The sequence below is a fragment of the Primulina tabacum genome, chromosome 7 (assembly GCF_025594145.1).
Source record: "Primulina tabacum isolate GXHZ01 chromosome 7, ASM2559414v2, whole genome shotgun sequence".
Taxonomy (NCBI): domain Eukaryota; kingdom Viridiplantae; phylum Streptophyta; class Magnoliopsida; order Lamiales; family Gesneriaceae; genus Primulina; species Primulina tabacum.
This window is the reverse complement of record NC_134556.1, coordinates 26902595-26924152: the sequence shown is the minus strand read 5'-3', so window position 1 is coordinate 26924152 and position 21558 is coordinate 26902595. Positions and strand designations below refer to the sequence as shown.

At 35.0% G+C, this 21558-nt stretch overlaps 3 protein-coding genes and 1 long non-coding RNA gene across 4 annotated transcripts; 3 read left to right on the top strand and 1 right to left on the bottom strand.

Moving 5' to 3' along the window:
• Positions 1 to 2217: 2217 nt before the first annotated feature.
• LOC142550640 (uncharacterized) lies at positions 2218 to 5882 on the top strand. The gene is made up of 4 exons (XM_075659718.1): positions 2218 to 2567; positions 2685 to 3960; positions 4048 to 4282; positions 4588 to 5882. The coding sequence occupies exons 1-4, from the start codon at positions 2218 to 2220 to the stop codon at positions 5880 to 5882; spliced, it is 3156 nt and encodes a 1051-aa protein (XP_075515833.1).
• A 187-nt stretch (positions 5883 to 6069) lies between these two features.
• LOC142550639 (uncharacterized) lies at positions 6070 to 6810 on the top strand. The gene has a single exon (XM_075659717.1). The coding sequence runs from the start codon at positions 6070 to 6072 to the stop codon at positions 6808 to 6810; it is 741 nt and encodes a 246-aa protein (XP_075515832.1).
• Positions 6811 to 7862: 1052 nt separating this feature from the next.
• On the top strand, positions 7863 to 12602 carry LOC142551204 (transcription factor bHLH128-like). Its single transcript, XM_075660302.1, has 6 exons — positions 7863 to 8299; positions 10600 to 10922; positions 10989 to 11129; positions 11584 to 11649; positions 11969 to 12037; positions 12381 to 12602. The coding sequence occupies exons 1-6, from the start codon at positions 7918 to 7920 to the stop codon at positions 12438 to 12440; spliced, it is 1041 nt and encodes a 346-aa protein (XP_075516417.1). The 5' UTR covers positions 7863 to 7917; the 3' UTR covers positions 12441 to 12602.
• Positions 12603 to 17310: 4708 nt separating this feature from the next.
• LOC142551203 (uncharacterized) lies at positions 17311 to 19371 on the bottom strand. The gene is made up of 2 exons (XR_012821534.1): positions 19078 to 19371; positions 17311 to 18093 (listed from the first exon to the last, which is right to left on the bottom strand). It is a non-coding gene; the product is annotated as an uncharacterized LOC142551203 (long non-coding RNA).
• Positions 19372 to 21558: the final 2187 nt, after the last annotated feature.

Genomic DNA, 21558 nt, shown 5'->3' with positions numbered 1-21558 from the left:
TTTTTATTTTGCAAGAAAATTATTAATTTTCCAAAAATTAATGTTTCAAAAGATAAATTGAAATCATTTTCATAAAATATCAATTTTGTCCAAAGTTTCAAAAAATCAGAAAATCGCACTCTAGGCCCAAACAATTCAAGCTTAACAATCAACACACTGCCCGAGACGTTCTCAATCAGCCGCCTATGCTGCCCGCCTACTGCTCGAACCTTTCAGGTAGCAGCAAGGGGCCTGTGCGTGTAGCATGCAGACGCTCCACACGTTGCTGCGCGCACGGCTAGACGCATCACGCAGGGCGCTCCACGCGGTCTGCCCAGAACTGTTCTGTGCAGATTCGAAAATTATTATTATTTTTATTTTTGGAAAAATAAAATTTTATGGTGCATCAATTTTCTAAAAAATCTTGTTTGGTTAGAAATAAATTATTCAATATGATTTAAAACCACACGATATAAAGAACATGGCTCTGATACCACTGTTGGATCTCGGTTTTCTCGTGCCCAAATGCAGCGGAAGTTTTAAAAAAAATTAGATCTTGACATTCAAGTTATATTTGTTTGAGCACTCGTATGGTTCTAATAATTAAATATACATAGGATGTTTAAAACTTTTACCTTTGGTGAAATATTCACTATGCTCCAACTATTCCGGGATTAGCGGAGATGGCTCTAGATGTATTTCCTACGAACTTTCTACGAGAACTCTTTCATTTAATCTTCGAATCAGGTCCACGAATAGAAGATTTGTTCCTCTTCCAAATAGCACTAGAATATTTGGAAGAAGTTTCAACGTTGGAGATTAAAATCGAGAGACGGATCAATCTCCTTTTCAAAGAGAATGGCCGAAAATTTTGGAGAGAAAATGGAGGCTTTTTCGAAAATTGTTGTGTCTCATGGAGGCTATGATTTAAGTCTCCTACTTAAATAAAACCCTAATGACCTAATTGCCATAATATAACATTTGAGCTTCTTAATTAACATTAATGGGCTTAATTAATTAATTGAACTAATCCAACTAGTTTAATTAATCAATCAAAGTCTATTAAAACTTTAATTATTTAGTATGCTGAACTTGTACTCCTACAAGCTCATTAAACATATTTACCACTATGTTTAATTTAATATTTAATAAACTCAACTTCTGAGTTTAATAATTTAAATCCTCAAATTTTATAAATTCAACTCTTTGAATTTATTTTCTCCAAATTTTATAAATTCATAAATTCAAATTTTTGCATTTACTATCTCATAAATTCAACTATCTGAATTTGTTTTTCTCAAAATTTAATTATCATAAACTTAACTCCTTGAATTTACTATATCATACATTTATATAAATTCAACTAGTTGAATTCAATATCTCAACGGGAACAAAATGATCTTGTGCTTGTGTGATCCTCAATAGTTCAGGGATACAGCTAGCCGTGGGTTCACAATTCTTTGTGATTTAGGATGTAATTCTTTATTCGGCCTTACCCTTAATTTGCCCAATTTTATGTATCAACAATTGATCATGAGAATGTCAGAAATCATATTTCTCATTAAACCCATCGAATCATGGTAAGAGCGTCTAGTAATATCGCCCCATGATTCCCTAGGTATCACTGAAGGTGCTTGCAAGAACCAGTCGATTATTATTAACGTACAGTACGGCCCCATTCATCTCATATATCCTGATCGAATCTGCAGCCATTGGTTCATCGATGGTTGCATAATAATTCGATAACTATGTGACATCTCTTTGAGAATAAATAGTGACATCGCATGTACAATTGGAGAACTCCTCTAATGTACATCTCATACTCTGGCCAGAGATTCCATGCACTATTATTTTATCAGATCACATAGGATATCCACACTTGTCGGTGAGCGATGTATATCAATTGTGGGGAAAGTGCTTATCAATTGGGAGAGTAGTGTACAAAGAGTGAAATAAACTTTAGGAAACAAAAACACGTTTATAAGCCTAGCTATTGTAAGTCAAAAGGGAGGGACACTTGTTCCGGGATAAAAGGAGAAAATAAAAGAAAAGGGGACAGCCCCCTGAATTCAATTCCTCTCTCTTGATAGTCTGTAACTTCTCTCTATGAAATTCTCTTCTTCGTCATTCACTTGCAGGTGGATCTGATCTTTCGAAGCGGTGCTCTAACATTGGTGCTCTCGTCCGCACTCCATTGACGGATTCAAATCATGGTTGCAGTGGTACATCAGCAAAGCGATGGCGGAAGGAACGCGATTTTCTCGATTAGAGGAAACTCTTTCCAAACTCATTACTCTACAGGAATCTCAGGCTGCTATGATTGAAAAGCAACACACAAGCATTGATACCTTCAATACTTCACTCAGTGAGCTCACGGTTGGCTTAAAAACACTCGATGCGAAGGTGGAGCAGCAATTGAGGCGCAACAACCCCGCAGTTGGTCCGAGCTCACCGCCGCAGCCACAGTTGGTGAATAATTCGAATAGGTTCCAGAGTTCCGAGCTGCCATCAGGAGCGAATAAAATGCAAATCGATTTTCCGAGATTTTCGGGGGATCACCCTTCAGCGTGGGTAGCTCGCATTCAGAGGTATTTTGAGTACTATCGAACTCCAGAATCTCAACGTTTAATTGTTGCATCCTTTCATTTAGATGGATATGCTTTGGATTGGTTTGATTGAATGAATCGTAATGAACTGATTGCTAGTTGCACCGAGTTTTTGAGTGCTATTATAAAACGGTTTGGACCATTGGAGTATGAAGATCATTTTGGGAAATTGAGCAAGCTCACACAATCCGGTTCTTTGGCTGAGTATCAACATCAATTCGAACAATTGACCAATAATATTTTGGATATACCCGAGCATGTGCTCATTAGTTGTTTTGTGTTCGGGCTACGACCAGAAATTCGCAAAGAAACACAAGTTTATCGGCCACGGTCACTAATTCAGGCTATGAGTTTGGCAAAGTTGTATGAGGATAAATTTTCGGATAGTGCCAGCTTGCCAGTGAATTGGGGCGACAATTCAGTAACTTCAAAACAATCGTTTGCTATGGTAACTCCGAGCCGACCGCCGCTACTTCCTACTCCACCGGGGCCCAAGAAATCTTATCATATGAAGCGCCTCACTCCAGCGAAAATGTTGGCAAGACGAGAGAAAGGTTTATGCTATAATTGTGATGAAAAATTTTTCCAAGGTCACAAATGTAAAGGACAATTTTTCTTATGCATTGTTCCTGAGGTTGAAGTAGCAGAGAAAGCTAGTGGGGATGAAAGTTCTTTGGTATCTCCAGAGATGGGCAGCTTACAAGATTGTCCAGAAATTAGTTTGCATGCATTGGTAGGACAACCTTGTCCTCGCGCACTACGATTGACGGCTTTCATAAAGAAGGTGCAGGTACAAACTTTGATTGATGGCGGAAGCACTCATAATTTTATCCAGGAGCGCCTTGCTAGATTCTTGAAGCTTCCAATCATTCTTTCTCCGCATTTCTCAGTTATGATAGGCAATGGGCAATCTATGACGTGTCAGGGTCATTGCCCGAAGGTGACAATAGAATTGGACACCGTATCTTTTGTGATTGATCTCTACGTTATCCAAGTGCAAGGAGCTGAAATTGTTTTGGGGGTGCAATGGCTTCAAGGATTGGGCAAATTTGCTATGGATTATTCACAACTTTATATGGAGTTTATGTACAATGGGAGGTTAGTGCAACTCCGAGGTCAGCCGTTGGTCCAGGTGGAAGAGCTCAATTCACATCAAATGCGGCGGTTGTCACGTACAGAGGGGATCGCTGGATGCTTCCAGCTGTTTGCATTGACCGGTTATTTACCCAATAACGATAAGGTGCATCCAAACTCAGGTTCTTTGGCAGCCCTCCTTGATCTGTATCAGGATGTGTTTATGGAACAACAATCCCTTCCCCCTCATCGCTCCATCAACCACTCTATCCATTTTCTGCCCAACACCAAACCAATAAATGTAACCTTACCGTTAAGCTCATTGCCAGAAATCTGAAATTGAACGGCTGGTAACAAAAATGCTTAACAGTGGAATCATTCGCCATAGCCAAAGTCCATTTTCGTCCTCTGTTTTGCTTGTCAAAAAAATGATGATACTTGGCGTTTTTGTGTTGATTATCGGGCTCTCAACCATGTCACTATTAAAGATAAGTTTCCTATACCCACTATTGATGAACTTCTTGATGAATTCTATGGTGCCACCATTTTTTCTAAACTAGACTTGAGAGCGGGTTACCATCAAATTCCTGTGAATCCTCATGATATTCCTAAAACCGCATTCCGTACTCAAGAGGGTCACTATGAATTTCTACTGATGCCTTTTGGTCTTACCAACGCACCCGCCACATTCCAAGCTTCCATAAACCTTATTTTTAAACAATTTCTGCGTAAGTTTGTCATTGTTTTCTTTGATGACATCTTTGTTTATAGCCGATCACAAGATTATAGCCGATCACAAGATGAGCATCTTTCACATTTGCAACAGATTCTTCAGTGCCTTAGAGAAAATTCTTTTTTTGCAAAACAATCCAAGTGTTCTTTTGCACAATCTTCCATTGATTACCTGGGACATATAGTGTCTGCCCAGGGAGTTCAACTGATCCTACAAAAATTGAAGCTATTTGGTCATGGCCTGTTCCTAAAAATTTGAGAGCCTTAAAGGGTTTTTTGGGTTTATCGGGGTTCTATCGAAAATTTGTGAAGGGTTATGCTTCCATTGCGCATGCCCTCATGGAACTACTAAAAAAAGATAGTTTTTGTTGGTCACCAACAGCCCAAACTTCTTTCGAAAACCTTAAACAATCTCTTAGCCATACACCTGTTCTTGCCTTACCTGATTTTTCATTACCATTTCAAATCCGAACTGATGCCTCAGGGGTAGGAATTGGGGCTGTTCTTTTACAGCAGGGTCACCCACTTGCTTACTTTAGAAAGAAACTACCTTCCCATCTTCTTAAAGCTTCAACCTACGTTCGGGAATTACTAGCCATCACCCAAGCTGTTAGCAAATGGCGTCAATACCTCTTGGGCCATCATTTTTCAATTGTCACTGACCACCGTAGTCTTAAAGAAATTTTATCTCAAACTATACATACACCTGACCAGCAAAAATACTTGGTTAAACTCCTTGGCTATGACTTTGATATTTCTTACCAGCCGGGCAGCTCCAATACTGTAGCAGATGCATTATCTCGCCAATTTGAACTTCCAGATTCTGGTTGTGGCATCTCAAGTCAACTACTGGCTATCTTGATTCTTTCATTCCAATTCCTTACTCAACTTAAAGATGAGGTGGCGTCCAATCCTTTCTACAAAAATCTTATTCACAAGAATTCTGCTGCACTACGACCGATCTTCCATCTAAAGGATGGTCTCGTTTATCGCCATCATCGCATTTGTGTTGATCCTGATTCCGAAATTATTCCAAAAATCCTTTTTGAGTTTCATAACACGCCTGTTGCAAGGCATGGAGGGATGCACAAGACCTTAGCTAGGATAGTCCCAAGTTTTTTTTGGGAAAATATGAAGAGGGATATTCAAGTTTATGTGGCTAACTGTGCTATTTGTCAACAAACCAAATATAGCACACAGAAATTACAAGGGTTGTTGCAGCCCTTATCAGTTCCAGCAGGGGTGTGGGAGGATATTTCCATGGATTTCATTACTGGTCTTCCTGCTTCGAAAGGGTTTTCGGTGATTTTTGTGGTGGTTGACAGACTGTCCAAATTTGCCCATTTTGGGCCTCTTAAGTCGGGATTCACAGCAACGATGGTCGCAACTTTGTTTGTGGATATGGTGGTTAAGCTCCATTCAATTCTCAAATCTATTGTGTCGGATCGAGACCCTTTTTTCTTGTGCAAATTCTGGGGCAGAGTTGTTTAAATTCAGTGGCACATCATTGGCAATGTCTAGTGCGTACCATCCACAAACAGATGGGTAAACGGAGGTCTTAAACAAATGCTTAGAGCAGTATCTGCGTGCCTTTGTGATGGATCAGCCGTCTCGCTAGGTTTGTTTCTTGTCTTGGGCCGAGTTGTGTTACAACACCACATCTCACTCTTCTATAAAAATGACCCCTTTTGAGGCAGTGTTTGGGAAGCCTCCCCCGTCGATCCCTTCTTATATTCCAAATTCCTCGTCTGTTGAGGCGGCGGATACCTTGTTACGAGATAGGGATGAGTTGTTATCAACTTTACGTGCTCATATGATGCAAGCACAAGAACGGATGAAAATGCATGCTGACAAGAAACGTTCAGAAAAAGTCTTTGAGGTGGGACAATATTGCTATGTTCGGTTACAACCCCACAAGCAAACTTCCTTGGCTGGGCATCGTTATACCAAGTTGAGCAAAAGGTTTTATGGTCCGTTCAAAATCCTTAAACGAGTGGGTGTTGTTGCATATAAATTGGAGCTACCACCAACAGTGAAAATCCATCCAATTTTTCACATTTCGGTATTAAAAGCTTGTCCAAATCCAGCAGAGGTTTCCGCACTGTCACTTCCTGTCACTTTTGTGGAGAATCAACCTTTAGTGTCCCCCTTGGCCATTCTAAATCATCGTCGAATTCGCCGGCAGAATACGTGGGTGCCTCAACTCTTGGTACAATGGTCGGGTCTACCTTTGGAAGATACTTCTTGGGAAGATTTGAGCTCATTCCAGCAACTCTATCCAGATTTTCACCTTGAGGGCAAGGTGTTGTCTAACGGGGGGAGCAATGTTACGTGTCCAGAGATACCTGAGACAAGAGAGCAGAGGCCACAACGCACAAGAAGTGCAATTAGGAGATTAGTAGACTTTATATCAGAATAATTGTATATCAATTGTGGGAAAGTGCTTATCAATTGGGAGAGTAGTGTACAAAGCGTGAATAAACTTTAGGAAACAAAAACACGTTTATAAGCCTAGCTATTGTAAGTCAAAAGGGAGGGACACTTGTTCCGAGATAAAAGGAGAAAATAAAAGAAAAGAGGACAGCCCCCTGAATTCAATTCCTCTCTCTTGATAGTCTGTAACTTCTCTCTATGAAATTCTCTTCTTCGTCATTCACTTGCAGGTGGATCTGATCTTTCGAAGCGGTGCTCTAACAGTATATGGTGTATGGTGCCACATCATGGTATCGGAACATGTCCGAGCTCCGGCCACAACGTGCGGCCAGAATATATGGAGTGAATTTGATGTGTTATGAGCTACAATTTTTTTATACAATTTTCAAAGTCCTGAACTGATATATCCCAAATTCTATATCTATGAAACAATTTTGAATAGTTTTGTGGCCGTCAGAAATCATAGTTTCCGGCCACCTTTGAATGATTGGTCGACATTTATGTAAACTAGACACCACCTCAAACAACTTTTGTTCAGATTTTTAGTACGAAATAGTTTTCGAAATATCAAAATAAAGTCCTGAACATTGCTATCTTGCTGGGTAAGTTCCAACAAGTGTTGTTTGAGCTCTTGATTTTTTTTTTTGACGAATTTTGTTTATGATTTTAAGATACCTCTACAACTTAATGTTTTCATGGTAAGAGTGGGATGATAAATATTTTCCAAAAAATTTCGGAGAAGGATTTGAGTTTTTGGTGAATTTTATTTTTCTATTTTCACTATATTTATCCCCTTGTCTCTATATCTCAAATCTATTTCTCTGTACTGTAATGCAAAAATCATTATTTATAATTTCATGTTTTTGGAGTCCTCTATGTCATTATTAATATTATGATTATTGTTATTATTATTATTTGATGAAATTATTTCTTTGTTTTAAAAATAATAATATTTTTATTTGTCACACATGGTGGCATGACACAAGTGGGCATGTGGATAAGAAACGGAGAGTATAAATATAAAAAACCTTATTCCAAAGTCTATCAAATACCCTCTCTCCCCCACAAACTTTTTAAGTTCCATTTCCCTCTCATGTATCCTTCCTCCACTTCATCTTCATCACAAGGTTCAATGGGCCTCGCCTCCTCCGGCAGCGGACTCATGCGCTACGATTCTGCACCCAGCTCCCTCCTGGCTGCCTCTGTTGATTCAGTCGTTGGTGCAGCAAGAGAATTCTCCGGCCACTCTCAACTCTCCGCCGCAGGGCGCAGCCAGACCGACAGCGTGAGCAATCCCAGCAGAGAGGAACCGCCTCCGCCCAGTAAGGCTAATAGTACGATTGGGTTGCAGCGGGCGTACGGGTTTGGTGTTGTCGGAGGTGGCAACGCCGAAGGAGCTTCTCCTTCTTTGGTGCGGCACAGTAGCTCTCCGGCGGTGTTTCTCAACCAGATAGCGGCGACGGTCGGGGATTCCGGTATGTTGACTTCGTTTTTTTGAATATTCTTTGGTCCAAATTTTACCATGTCTAATTCATTGGGACAATAAAACTATCAGAATATGGTCATATATTATAAATTTTATGAGCAAAAAATTATTATTAATATTTTATAATAAAATATTATTTTTTATTATAAATATATATTATCTGATTGAAAAATCGAAAACACTTTGTTCGCTTTGACTTGAAATGACAGTTTTAACCTTGTGTATTGTAGATTAATATTTTCTAAAATTAATTGTTTTTTTTGAAGGATTATTAAAACTTTATTGGCCAACAAAATTTAGTTTTTTATTTGTTTGAAAATAAATATTACAACATTATTATTGATATTATATTTTTATTAAAATAAATTAAATAAAAAATTTGTGAAAATATATTTATTGCACCAAACTTTGGACATTTCTAGATATGCCAATTAGAACTATAGATGCATTATTAATCTCCATTTAATATCAATAAAGCTATGGTGATTGTAAAATTTTCATTATAATTCTACCAAATGTTATTGATAAGTTAATACGAATATGATTCAATAATCAATAGTGTCTTTCATTCCACTGGTATTTAATTAGAATTAGTTGAAAATTTAAAAAATAAATGGATATATCCATATTTTAAAAAAAAAAATTTGGTTATTTTATTTGAATAGAAATATGAGTTCCCTTTGAACCATCGCTATGAACTCTTTAATGAATTTATTATATAAATATTTAGGAATTTCTATATCTTTGTATTATATTAAATTACAAAAATGACCCTCGTTCTATCTTTTAAAGCTTGTGCAATATCTTTGTATTTTTGCTTTTTAAGATATATATTATATATATATATATATCTTTGGATTTTTGTGGTGAATATAAAAGTCCCCACTGAGCAAGTTGATTGGTTTAAATAAGAGTTGGGCCCAATAAAGTAATTTTTTTTAAGTAAGATTCAATGAATGCGAATAATATATATATATTTCAATATTTGGGAAGGTGCATGCATCCACCCCACCCACTCACAACTCTAAAATTTACTGCAAATTAAAAAAGTGGCTACTTGTCACGTGACTTGCAAGTGGTTAAAATTATCCTTAAATATTATAAATACTCAGAATATATAACAAATATAATATTTTATTTAATTGGATCGAATATTTTTCGTGTTTCTAATTTATATCTACACAATTTGTTTTAGCTTTATTTCTTGCTTTTAGTGTATGTACTGGATTTTTTTTGGGGCATTGATCTTCATTTTTCGAAGTTCGATGAGGTAATTTAATTTATCTTCTCGAAACCAGAATCTGCCCATTGTTTTACCATAGAATAAATACGTGGAGAAAGTAATTCGGTTTGATATTAAAGAAATATATAGGTTGGAAGATTGTAATATTGGTCGTCCGTATATGAGTAGGTCTCTTGTGAGACGGTCCCACGAATCTTTATATGTGAGACGGGTCAACCGTACCGATATTCACAATAAAATTTAATACTCTTAGTATAAAAAGTAATAATTTTTCATGGATGATCCAAATAAGAGATTTGTCTCACAAAATACGACCTGTAAGGCCGTCTCACACAAGTGTTTACCCCATATATAATATATATATCGATCTTTAATGTTAAAATTGAATTTTAGTCAAGTGTTTTTAATTTTTTGTTAAATTTAATCACATTACTACGAAAGTACTAATATGACATTAAACAGGTGCAGACCAAGGCCATACTAAAAAAATGATCAAACTCTCACTTATATTGAATTTAATTATTTTTATATGTATAATATATACTAGTGCACTGATCCACGCGTTGCGTGTTTGTATAATGTTTTTTATAATTCATTTGATTTATATTTAAATGAGGATCAAAATATAATTATAAGAAATAGCGATGAACTACACTGTGATTTTGATATATAGATTAAAAAATAAATTGAAAAATAAAAGAATAAAAAAATGAGGATCAAAATATAATTATAAGGAATAACGAGGGACTACACTGTAATTTTGATATATAAATAAAATAATAAATCGAAAAATAAAAGAACAAAAAAATGACCACATTGAGAATTGAACCTATGATCTAAACCCCAAATAACAATGATTCTATCCACTGAACTACATATAACTAAAATTAAAATTTTAACATTTTATTAATATAAATAATTATTAAAACAGACCATGACACCAAAGTTAGTTACTCTAAGGGTCTCAAACTTAATAAAATAGTATAGAAGTATAGATATCTTTGAATTTATTTATTTTTATGTGTAATATATATGTATATATATAGGAGGATATTCATTTTCTGTTGCCAGAGGGATGGGAAACTATAATAATTCGGAGAATCTATCAAGATTGAACTCTCAGCTAAGCTTCACCAGACAAGACAGCACTCTTTCTTACATCTCTGAAGAAAACGAGAGCGCTGTTGGTGATGAAATGAGAACTCAAAACGGCCAAAGAAAGACTACTCATTCGTATGGGTTCGGGATGGGGACGTCCTCGACATGGGACGAAACGAATTCGGTCATGTTCTCCGTGGCACCGAACAAACGGTCTAAGATCGTCGATGAGGGTGACCTTCTCGACGGCTTACATAGCACGGAAAATCAGGTACGTAGTTCTGATATACGACGGGCGACCTTATTCTGATTTGTAACGTCTTGCATGTAAATTCAGTTTCAGTTTAGCATGGGGCAAGGAGGAATGGAGATGACACAAATGGAGAAGCTAATGCACAATATCCCACAGGATTCGGTCCCATGCAAGATCCGTGCGAAGCGTGGCTGCGCTACTCATCCTCGCAGCATCGCGGAGAGGGTATTGTTTCGACCTTCCTACTTTCGACCTATTTGTCCATGCCACTAGAACTCGGCACCCTCTTGAGTTCGAGTTTGAGTTCGAGCACGAGCTCGAGCTATGCTGTTTAAAACTTGCCAACCGAGTTCCGTATTTTTATTGTTAATAAGTTTTGATTTTTAAAAGTATTTGTTAAAATTTCATTTTATCCTTTTTTATCGTTAATTATAACCTTCAATTTCTTGAAATTTAAGATCTTTTTTGTAAATTAATATTTAGTATTTCAGACAAATTCGAGCTCAAGATTCCCAATTGCCTCGTGCTCGAGTTCAAGCACTATTTTTGTCCGAGTCAAGCTTGAGTATGTTATATGTATGAACTCGATCAGGCCCGATTGCATCCCTAGTCCGACTTTACTCCTTCCTCTGCACATTATACTTTTCCTTCTTGAAATTGTGCTTTAATATATGTATAGGAAAGGAGGACGAGAATCAGCGGAAAATTAAAGAAGTTACAAGTTCTTGTTCCAAACATGGATAAGGTATTACAGATCATATTTATTTTTATAATATATGTGATTAATTAAGTTGCTTGTTCGTATACTTAATTTTTAGATCAAAATATGATAATTCCAATTTACTGGTGGTAGTGGTGGATTTACAGTTTAAATTCTTATATTATTATAGCTATTACTAGTCTGCTAGGCCATATTTATGTTTTTTGTTCCATTTTTTCCGCTACCGAAAAGGTCTATCGGCTCATAAATTTTGGATGGTAATTATAGTTTGTAAAACCGAATAATTCATAATAATACAGTTTTAATTAATTAATTTGGATGTTGAAAATTGTGAATTTTGCAGCAAACCAGCTATTCTGACATGCTAGATTTGGCTGTGCAACATATAAAGAGCCTACAAAATCAAGTTCAGGTCAGTTTATACATATTCCATTGTTTATTTTGCAGTTATGACAGTAATTAACATTAATAATTATTAGATAAAACTTTTGCAAATAAAGGAAAATAGCTTACTTAAATGTTTAGTGTGGGGTGCAATCAAGCCGAGTGGAGCTCAAATGCACTCTACTCGAGTTCAAACTCGACTGGAGAAGTATTAATTTACAAAGTTCTTGAGCTTTTTTAAAAATTTAAAGTTAATATATACATAATTTTGTGATGAAAGAAGTTTAAAGTAATAATGATTTAATCATTTTAATTTTTAATTTTAACAAATTTTTTTGTAATAAATGTGCGTATTTATGTTTATTTTTCAGAAGCTTCACCAAGAGCTAGATAATTGCACATGTGGATGCAAGAGTACTAAAGATTTATAGCAGAAAATTGGATGTCCAAGTAATCAATGTCCATTAAAAGTAGCACTAAATTAATTTATAGACTTCAGCTTTGTATTATTAATTTTTTTTATATGTATGCAACTCTGTATTGCTTTTATATGTATAAAAAGTGGCAATTTTTTTTATATAAAATTATTTATGTTTGTTAAGACAAAAATTTATATCTAAGTTTTGGTGATCACAAACCAAATTTGTATATCTCAAACTTATGTTATTGCAGACTATTAAACTAAACCGAAAAATCTAGTTGTTAACTATTTCGATCGGATAGAATATATTCATCAGCAGAACTTTAACCTGTTGACCGAACAGAACGGATCAATTTGAAGTCTAGTCTGTCAAACACTCTTTGTTCTGTCGATTACTCCTTCAACAAGTATCCAAAGAATTTGAAAAAACTGACACTGTATCTGACAAATCAATAAAGACACATGAGTATCCGCATAAATATCGACTACTCAGTACATTTATTGTAGTTTGGGACACACACCTATAAGTAAGGAATGCACAAAAAAGCTCTCGGAAAAACTACTATTGTTTTGCTAATCTTCATCAAACATTCAGATAGCAAAACATCTCTCAATAGACTTATCTTTAAGTTGTTCTTGTACACATTCAGTTTCTCATCAGATCGATTAAGGATCAATATTATGCACTTTGCATTTTCACTTATTTTTTTATACAAGAGTGTTGTGGTACTTGAAGAATCAATTGTGACTTTCATAAACCTGTTTCTGAACGTATCAAATTGAAGAAAAGAATACTAGGAGTTTGTTAGGATCGGTTAACGAGGATGATGTGTTTAGAAATGAGGTTGAATAAATACTTTGGTTTTTGTAATATTTTTCGGATATAAGTCAGTTCTTCAAGTAACTGATTCAGAAATCTCGTGTGTCGATATCAATCAGTTAAGTAATGATTGTAGTGCGAAAATAAACTGAAAGATAGATTGAATAAGCTTGTCATCCAAGTTTTGAAAACAGAACGAATAGAATGATGAACACAAAGAATTTTATGGATGTTCGGAGTTTTCAACGGCTCCTACATCAACCCTTCTATCTTCAGGATATGATTTCACTAAAAAACTTTGATTAATTACAAAGATTTGTAATAACTCACTTCAGTTTGACTTATACAATGCCAAACTGAAGTTCTTAGCTTATCTTCTTTTCAACGGCTTCCGATTTTTGTTAAAGTTTGGAAATGGGTTGAAGTTTAAAATTGATATTTGAGTTGATATTTGAGATATTAAGATATTGAATATGTTGTATTTGAGTTGATATTTGAGATATTAAGATATTGAAGATGTTGTATTTGAGTTGGTTTGAATTTAAAATGGATATGAGCATGGTTTCTTGTTTATGTGCAATGAACGGTTTTTATACCTTCTGTATTTCAAGCATATGAGACAGTTGTGTTTGGATTTTGGAGTTATGGTCTTCATCAAACTTGTAGACAATCGAGTTAGCTTCGATTTGGTTCAAGAATCACTCAGTTCCATGAAGAAATGAAAGAGATATGATATATTTACTAAACCTGGTCTAGAATCCCGAGTTTGTGTATATGCCTTCTGTTTATTCGAATTCTGGTATTAATCGGTTGAGATTCTGGATTTGATGTTCAAATGAAAGTTATAGAGCATTGTCTTGTCTTCGCAATGATATAAAATGGACTTAATTCCATTGAGTATTGAGGGAGTTATGCTCGAAATACTAAAATGTGTCAGATTGGTACGGATGCAGAATTTCAAAAATTATGTTGTATGTTTCAGATTATGAACGGCTGAGTAAATGACTTTATTTGACAAAAATTTATGAAGAAGAATTGTTGGGCTTTGAGTTTTCTTGTATATCCAATTAGCGGATCTTGATTTGAAGAAGTATTGAATTAATTATGAATTTTGTACAGAAATTGCTCTGTTTTGATAAATGATCCGAGTTCTTGAGTTATAGTAGAATTCAGAGGTTCAAGACTTCTAAACTTCACATTTCGATCTTCTTTTGGTAATATTTGAAAGGTAAGTTACGGTCGGTAACATACGAGGTAAAAGTATCATTTTTATTTTAAATTGAAAATTCGATGGCTTGATGAATTATTTGTGATTTGTTGATGATTGATCTTTTGAGATGAGCTTATTATGATATTGACTTAATGAGATTGAAATGCATCATTGCATTGCATATTGAGCCACTTTTTGATTCAGATTTGATATAGCGGAGGTCGCCTTGATTTATTGATTTGTTGGACGTATGGGGCTATAGTTGAGTTGGCATAGTGTATGCGGAGGGAGGTCGCTGCTATGGCCTGAACACTCTCTGTAGGCGCACCATAGTCTTGGGATTGTAGAACACAGCACCCCACCCCGAGCGGATGAGCCGGTGGCTGTTGCTGGGTGATTCTATTCCCTTGGGTACCCTATGACCAGATGATTCACTTGATCTTGAAATTTATTGATAGCCCACAGCTTCTGATCATGCATTGCACTATATTTCTTCTTTATAGATTTATATGAACTATTTTGAAAATTAAATTCTCATATGTTATTGATTGTATCATACTGGGTTTATACTCACCGATACATCGGCTACCTCTTGTTTTCATGTGCTTGACGGTAGGTGAGGCGAGGCTTGGGATGCCAGAGTCCAGTTCCAGGCGAGGAGATACGAGTTAGAGTGGGATTCTCGGGTCTTAGGAGCTATTTGATGATGTTTGGATTACTTGGGTTCACTACTTTATTTTGGCATGTTAAAATTTATATTTCAAACATTTGTAACCTTTAAATTATTTTGACGATGTTTATGTGAATTTGTGAACCACAAATTATGTATTTACTAAATCATTTGGTTTGTTACAATTATAATTATTAGTATTAGATATCGGACCCGGGGCCCCACAATTTAAAAGACATGTTGCATGCTTGGTTTAAAAGAAAAACGATATTATATGCATGTTTTTTTAAGTGATGGAAATACGAAATATTGAAGAACGTGAAGGGATTGTGACTAAATACGATGATATGTTGGAAATATCGTGAGGGTTATGGTCCCAGTGGGAGCCCGACGATCGTATTTCCTTAGATACGGATACGAATACATTAATATGTTAATACGTGGCTAACGCCTAGTTGACCGGTGAGAGTGTTGCTGGTGTCCCGCCGCCAGTACTGTGGTTTTATAGATAGATCCATCGCCCAATACGAATACGAGTCACAATCACGATCTGAATTCAACAAACACGAATATGAATATGAATATGAATAAGAATATGTTGATTTGAAAATGATTATGTTTAAATTTTATGCATTATTATGAAAATGTTATTTTAAGTACAAGTATTTTTCACTGTTATATGTGTTCTGTATTACGTATTATTTGTTATCAAGAATATGATGTATTGAGTCTTTAGACTCACTAGGTGAGATTGATGCATGTGATATTAATAATTATGATATGGGAGGTCTTGATGGTTGACCTGACTGGACTGGAGGTGCACATGACTCGAGGACGAGCGCTTCTATTTTTCACATTTACGTTTATGATTATGTTAAAGATTTTTAAGACTATTTATATATGATTTTTGAGAGATTTTTGAGAGGTTTAGTATGAGCTATACTTTTCAAATTTATTGTTTTTTAGATTTGATAAAACCTTTGACGATTTTATATTTTGACTATTTCCTTGGATTTTCAAATACTAGTTGGTTGTTTTATTTTTAAAAATAATTAAAAACTATTTTATATTTTGTAACGGTTCGGCCGAAATCATGAGAGATTAAGAAAGAAAAAAATTCTAGTAATTTTTAAGCAAAACGAATAACAGACGTTTCAGGGAGCTTCAAATGAAACTACTAACATAAACACTGATTCATATACTCTAACTATTGATGGGGATTTTAGGATAATTTAGTATCATATTAACTAGAGAAAACGCAACATAATCAGATTAATATTATATATTATACATATTTTATTCACAAATTTCTTGATTTAATGTTGATATTTTATAAATTAAATATGATGTTATATTTATATTGAAAGCTCTTGAGCGAGAATTTTCTATGTAAATTAGATTATTAAAATCACATGGAAATTTTAACGAAAATATACAACTTGCTATATTCATCGTCTAAATATTTTTTTATATAATTAAAAAAACATATATATTCGAAAATTATTTTCTAAGTCTATAAGAATACGCGTATGAGCATGGACAATTTTATTTTTTTTTTCAGAAAAAAATATGAAATATATACGTATGATTTAAAAAAAAATGGTTTTTTGGGGGATTTAAAGGAATGAAAACTGTTTGGTTAAATTGGAAGATACGGCTGGTGTATGAAATAATGAAATCAAAGCGCTACTCTTTGAGTTATTAGTATTAACCCCCTTTTAACATACGTGAATAGTTAGGAACGAAGGTAGGATTTGTACGTTGAAATTGAATATTTCCTAATTGTTATTTATTAAAACAACTAAAAATATAAATTGTTGTAATTTTTTTAAAACGACCTAGCTCGGCCGTTGTTAATCGTCATGTTAACTTGAAACACTTAAGTGACATTTAAAGATAAGGACTTAATTGAAATCTATGAATTTCGATATAATTTTATTGTTAACAATGAAACAATAAAACAAATATTAAATTCATATTTTACTAATTTACGTATTAGTTGCACAAAGTAAAATGTATTTTCAATACCTCTATTTTTTGTGAACTTGAAATATATCTTAATTAACATGAAAGGCTCTATAAACATGAACAAGTTGATTTGAAGTTATAGTCTAACTTCTCTGAAAAAAAAATATATTTAAATATATTTGAAATCCATCTTATTTGATGAAAAGGAGTCGTTAGTATATAAATTAAGTAACTCAAATAAAAAGAAAAATAAATTCATACTTTTCACCAAACATATTGCATAATGGTGCTACCGAGTGTATAACAAAACGTAACTGGAAATCAATCTTTATAGACTATATATTCTTTATTGCACTGCAATGCATCTCCGGATAAGGCGCTTGAGTTGTTGTATATGTAGATCCTGCCTCAGGTAGTTGGATTGAACTACCTAGATACTTTCTTAAGGAATACCAATGCATTTGATGAAGCCTGAATTGAGACATCGGGGATGAAAAAGATGATGCATTGGAGGCCATAAGCGACAAGTCTGGGCCATATTTTTTGTGCCTGAAGGATATTAAAATAGGAATATCGAGAAAAGTTTTGTGAAGGATCATTTGGTGATTTGTAATTGGAATACGACGGTGGTGCGAACTGAAGCCAAAAGAGATGAACTGAGGGAACTAAACTGAAGCCGAAAGAGATGAAAATGATTGTGGTAGTTTGAGGAATTGGACGGCTTATGTTCTTGGCCTCTACTTCTGGAGGGGTACACCATACTAATAAATAAGATTAAATATCAGTAAATCATTGTATTACCTTGCATAAATTTTGATTCCATCACCTCAAAATCCCAGCAGCATTATTTGGGGTGGCAATCACATGATCACCTGGAAAAGGTTGAAGAGTTGATGTGAGCGTTTCTGGTGATTGCATGGATGGAAGGCCCAATACTCCCTTGTTGGGGCCTGGATTGAAGCCAAAATTGAGATAATTTTCTTGAACTGGTAGCACTGGCAAAAATGAATTGGGTAAGATCTGTTTGACAAAAGGCATCGTAACCAAAGTGGGTGAAGAAAATAATTCATTTGAGGTCATCAATGACGAGGCCATATCACACTGTGACTTGAGCGTCGGAGGGACTCCGCCGGGACACCCTCCCGGCCCCCTTCTACACTTAAAAAAAAACATTTTGCGACGGAATTTGCGACTGAATAACCTTCGCTGATTGAATTTAGCGACGGTTTTAGCGATGGTTTCTAACAACGTCGGTAAACTCATCGTCGCTAAATATTGCGACGGTTTCTCAAAACCTGTACCTAGTTAGCTAATGGTCTTATTCGTGATTTCAGGCTAAGTACAAATTCGAAATCTGCGTCTGAATTAGTGACAATTGCTGGAATCAGACCCTAAATTTTTAGTGAGTATCAATTAACAAAAAAATTGGGTCATTTAGAAAGGGAAAACAAGAGTACTTTAGAAAGTGGCTGTGAAAGAGTGTAAGAACCCTAAAGAGGCTTGTCTAATTTATAGGCAAAAACCTAGAGTTTCGCCCCTGCTTGAATGCTAGTCCATCCACAGTAACCAGAAAGCAGCCTAAACAACTAATAACAGCGCTTTCAAGTTTTTGACGCGATTGGTATCCTTCTTAGATTTTGGCAATCTTTGAGACAACCACCTTGTTTTAGGATTAGAGGCCATAGTTTTCAAAGAAGTAAAAAATTTTGAGAAACGGTGCTCTAAGAAAATCAAAAAAGCCTGAAGAGAATGCCAATCCAATTGGAAAAAAATATGCATAATCCTGATTTGGCTAATCCAATTGGAAAAAAATAGGTCGGGACGAAAACATCCAAAACACAAGATCACCCAATTATAACCTAAATATCTGAAAATCGGCTCCTCAATCCATTTCTTGCTATGATAATTAATTCTAATTCGATTCGAAGCTACAGAATGCATAACACAGTTTAATAGCAAAAGGGTAAAAGAGACGGTACCTCAATTTTCACCAGAGATCCACATGCGGGGCACAGAGCCCATGCCTAAGGTTTGGCTTGTCACATCCAATTTTAGAAAAATTACACATAAAATTTCATTCCTTACGGTGCATGCAGCGCCGCCAGCAACCTGGAGAGAGAATTCCAGTAAAGTCAGGTGGTACCAGACTCAACATGCCTGGTACCGACGCCGCCGCCGCCGCTCCTTATTTTCCCAAAAGGACACCCAATCGCTGCAGATGGAGTGGCGATGCCGCCGCGAGCTCTACGCAGTTTGCTTCTACACAAATAGTAAAACAAAGTCATAAATGAAGAATAAAAATAAACGAGGAATCATATTAGCTGGCGACATCGCAATCAGATTAATAGTATAGATTATGCATATTTTTTATTCATAATTTTCTTGATTTATTCATAATATAATATGAGATTTAATTATATTATATATTATAATAATAATATTATCTATTACTATATTATTAAAGATGAGTCTCTTTTACCAACGGTTCGGTGTCTATGGTCTGTTTTTTGAATGACCTATAACAGTTTTATATCTTAAATTGCAATTCTCGTAATCGCACATGTTAATTTATTCAGTCGTCTCTCCCATTTTATTTCAAATTCCCACACATATTCTCATCATTAGTCACTGAGGCACGTACGTTGCGTATATCATGAATATATGAGTTGCGTATATCATGAATATATGAAGCTAATATATTAAACATTTATGATATTGCAACACTATAATAGCAAAACATTTTGTACTTGAATCATGAAGACAATGGATTCCAAAACTTAAATAAATATGTCAAACTCAGTTTGTTACCTTACATGATATATGTTTTGATCATAAAAATTAATATTTGAAACGTCCACTACTCGTTTACTTAAAAGTACTAGAATTTTTTTCATTAATCTCGGCCGAATTGAAATGTACATATATATATACTTTAAAATATAAGTTGCATCATTTTAAAAATAAAACAACCAACTATATTTGAAAATCCAAAGAAATAGTTTAAGAACATAAAATCATCAAATGTTTCAACTTCTAACTTAGTAATATTAATAAAACTAACATCCTCTCAAAAATCACTCAAAATCATAATCAATTTCATAAAAATATCTTTAGCATAATCCTAAAAATCATAATTCATAATCATAAGTCTAATGCGGAAAACAAGTGCTGGTCATCGGGTTATGTGCACTTTTAGTTCAGTCAAAACAACCATCAAGACCTCCATTATCATTATTATCATATTTCCCTACATCAATCACACTTAGTGAGTTTAAAGACTCAGAAAACTATATTATTGATAACAAGTAATACATATACAGATAAGATGCAACAGTAAAATACTTGTACGTAAAATAACATTTTCACAATGGAAATCTAGAAAAGTCATCAACAGCAAGTGTGTATTTCATTCCTCCTAAGCTCAAGATAGGGATTGGACCAAATAAGTCCATATGCAATAATTCCAAACACCTTGAAATTGAATTACTACCTTTATTCTTGAAGCTAGATCTGACTTGCTTACCAAGTTGACATGCAGAACATACATGATTCTTAACAAAGTTTATATCGGGCAAACCATCAACTATGTTCTGCTTCTTGAGATTATTGATTGACTTGAAATTCAGATGATTCAATCTCTTGTGCCATAGCCAATGCTTATCACTAAGAGAGGCAACTAAACACGTAGGAACATTAATATGATCTATATTCCATGAAACTTTGTATGTGTTTCCTTCTCTTTTTCCAGTTAATACAGTAGACTCATCAGCATTTTTAACTGTGCATGTGTGCTTCTGAAAAGCCACAGAATAACCATTATCACACAGTTGACTGATGCTAATTAAACTGTAACAAAGATTTTCAACTAATAGTACATCATTGATAGTAATGTAACCATGGATAATCTTACCCTTACCCATGGTTTTACCTTTTGAGTTATCCCCAAATGTTATTTTTGGTCCAGTACAACTTGTTACTTCTGATAGTAGATTTTCTGTCCAGTCATGTGTCTGGAACATCCACTGTGCAGATACCATGTGAAGCTGATGATTTTGGCTTTCCTTTCCTGTTCCTGCAAACACAAATTTTAGTATCTGGTACCCAATCTATTTGGGTCCAATCCTTATCAGTTCTTTTGGAACCCACATTTGTACAATTCTAGGTGACCTTGTACTTCGGGTATCCAAAGCAGTGTGTGCAACAGAGGTTCTGCTATTTCTAACAGAATGCATCTTATAATGTTGTTCTTCCCTTCTGTTTTTGTTGTCTAGTCTGTATCTCTTGTGAACAGGTCTAGAATTACAATGCTGGTAGTTTTTAACCTTCATAGGGGCTTGTCCTCCTGAGTTGAATCCTCTGCTGGATCCAGAACTCTGGTGAACTCTTACTTTAGGTTCAACATAACCCAGACCGTAATGCTTCCTTCTGTTCTTCTGATCTACAGTCCTTTCAACTCGAAC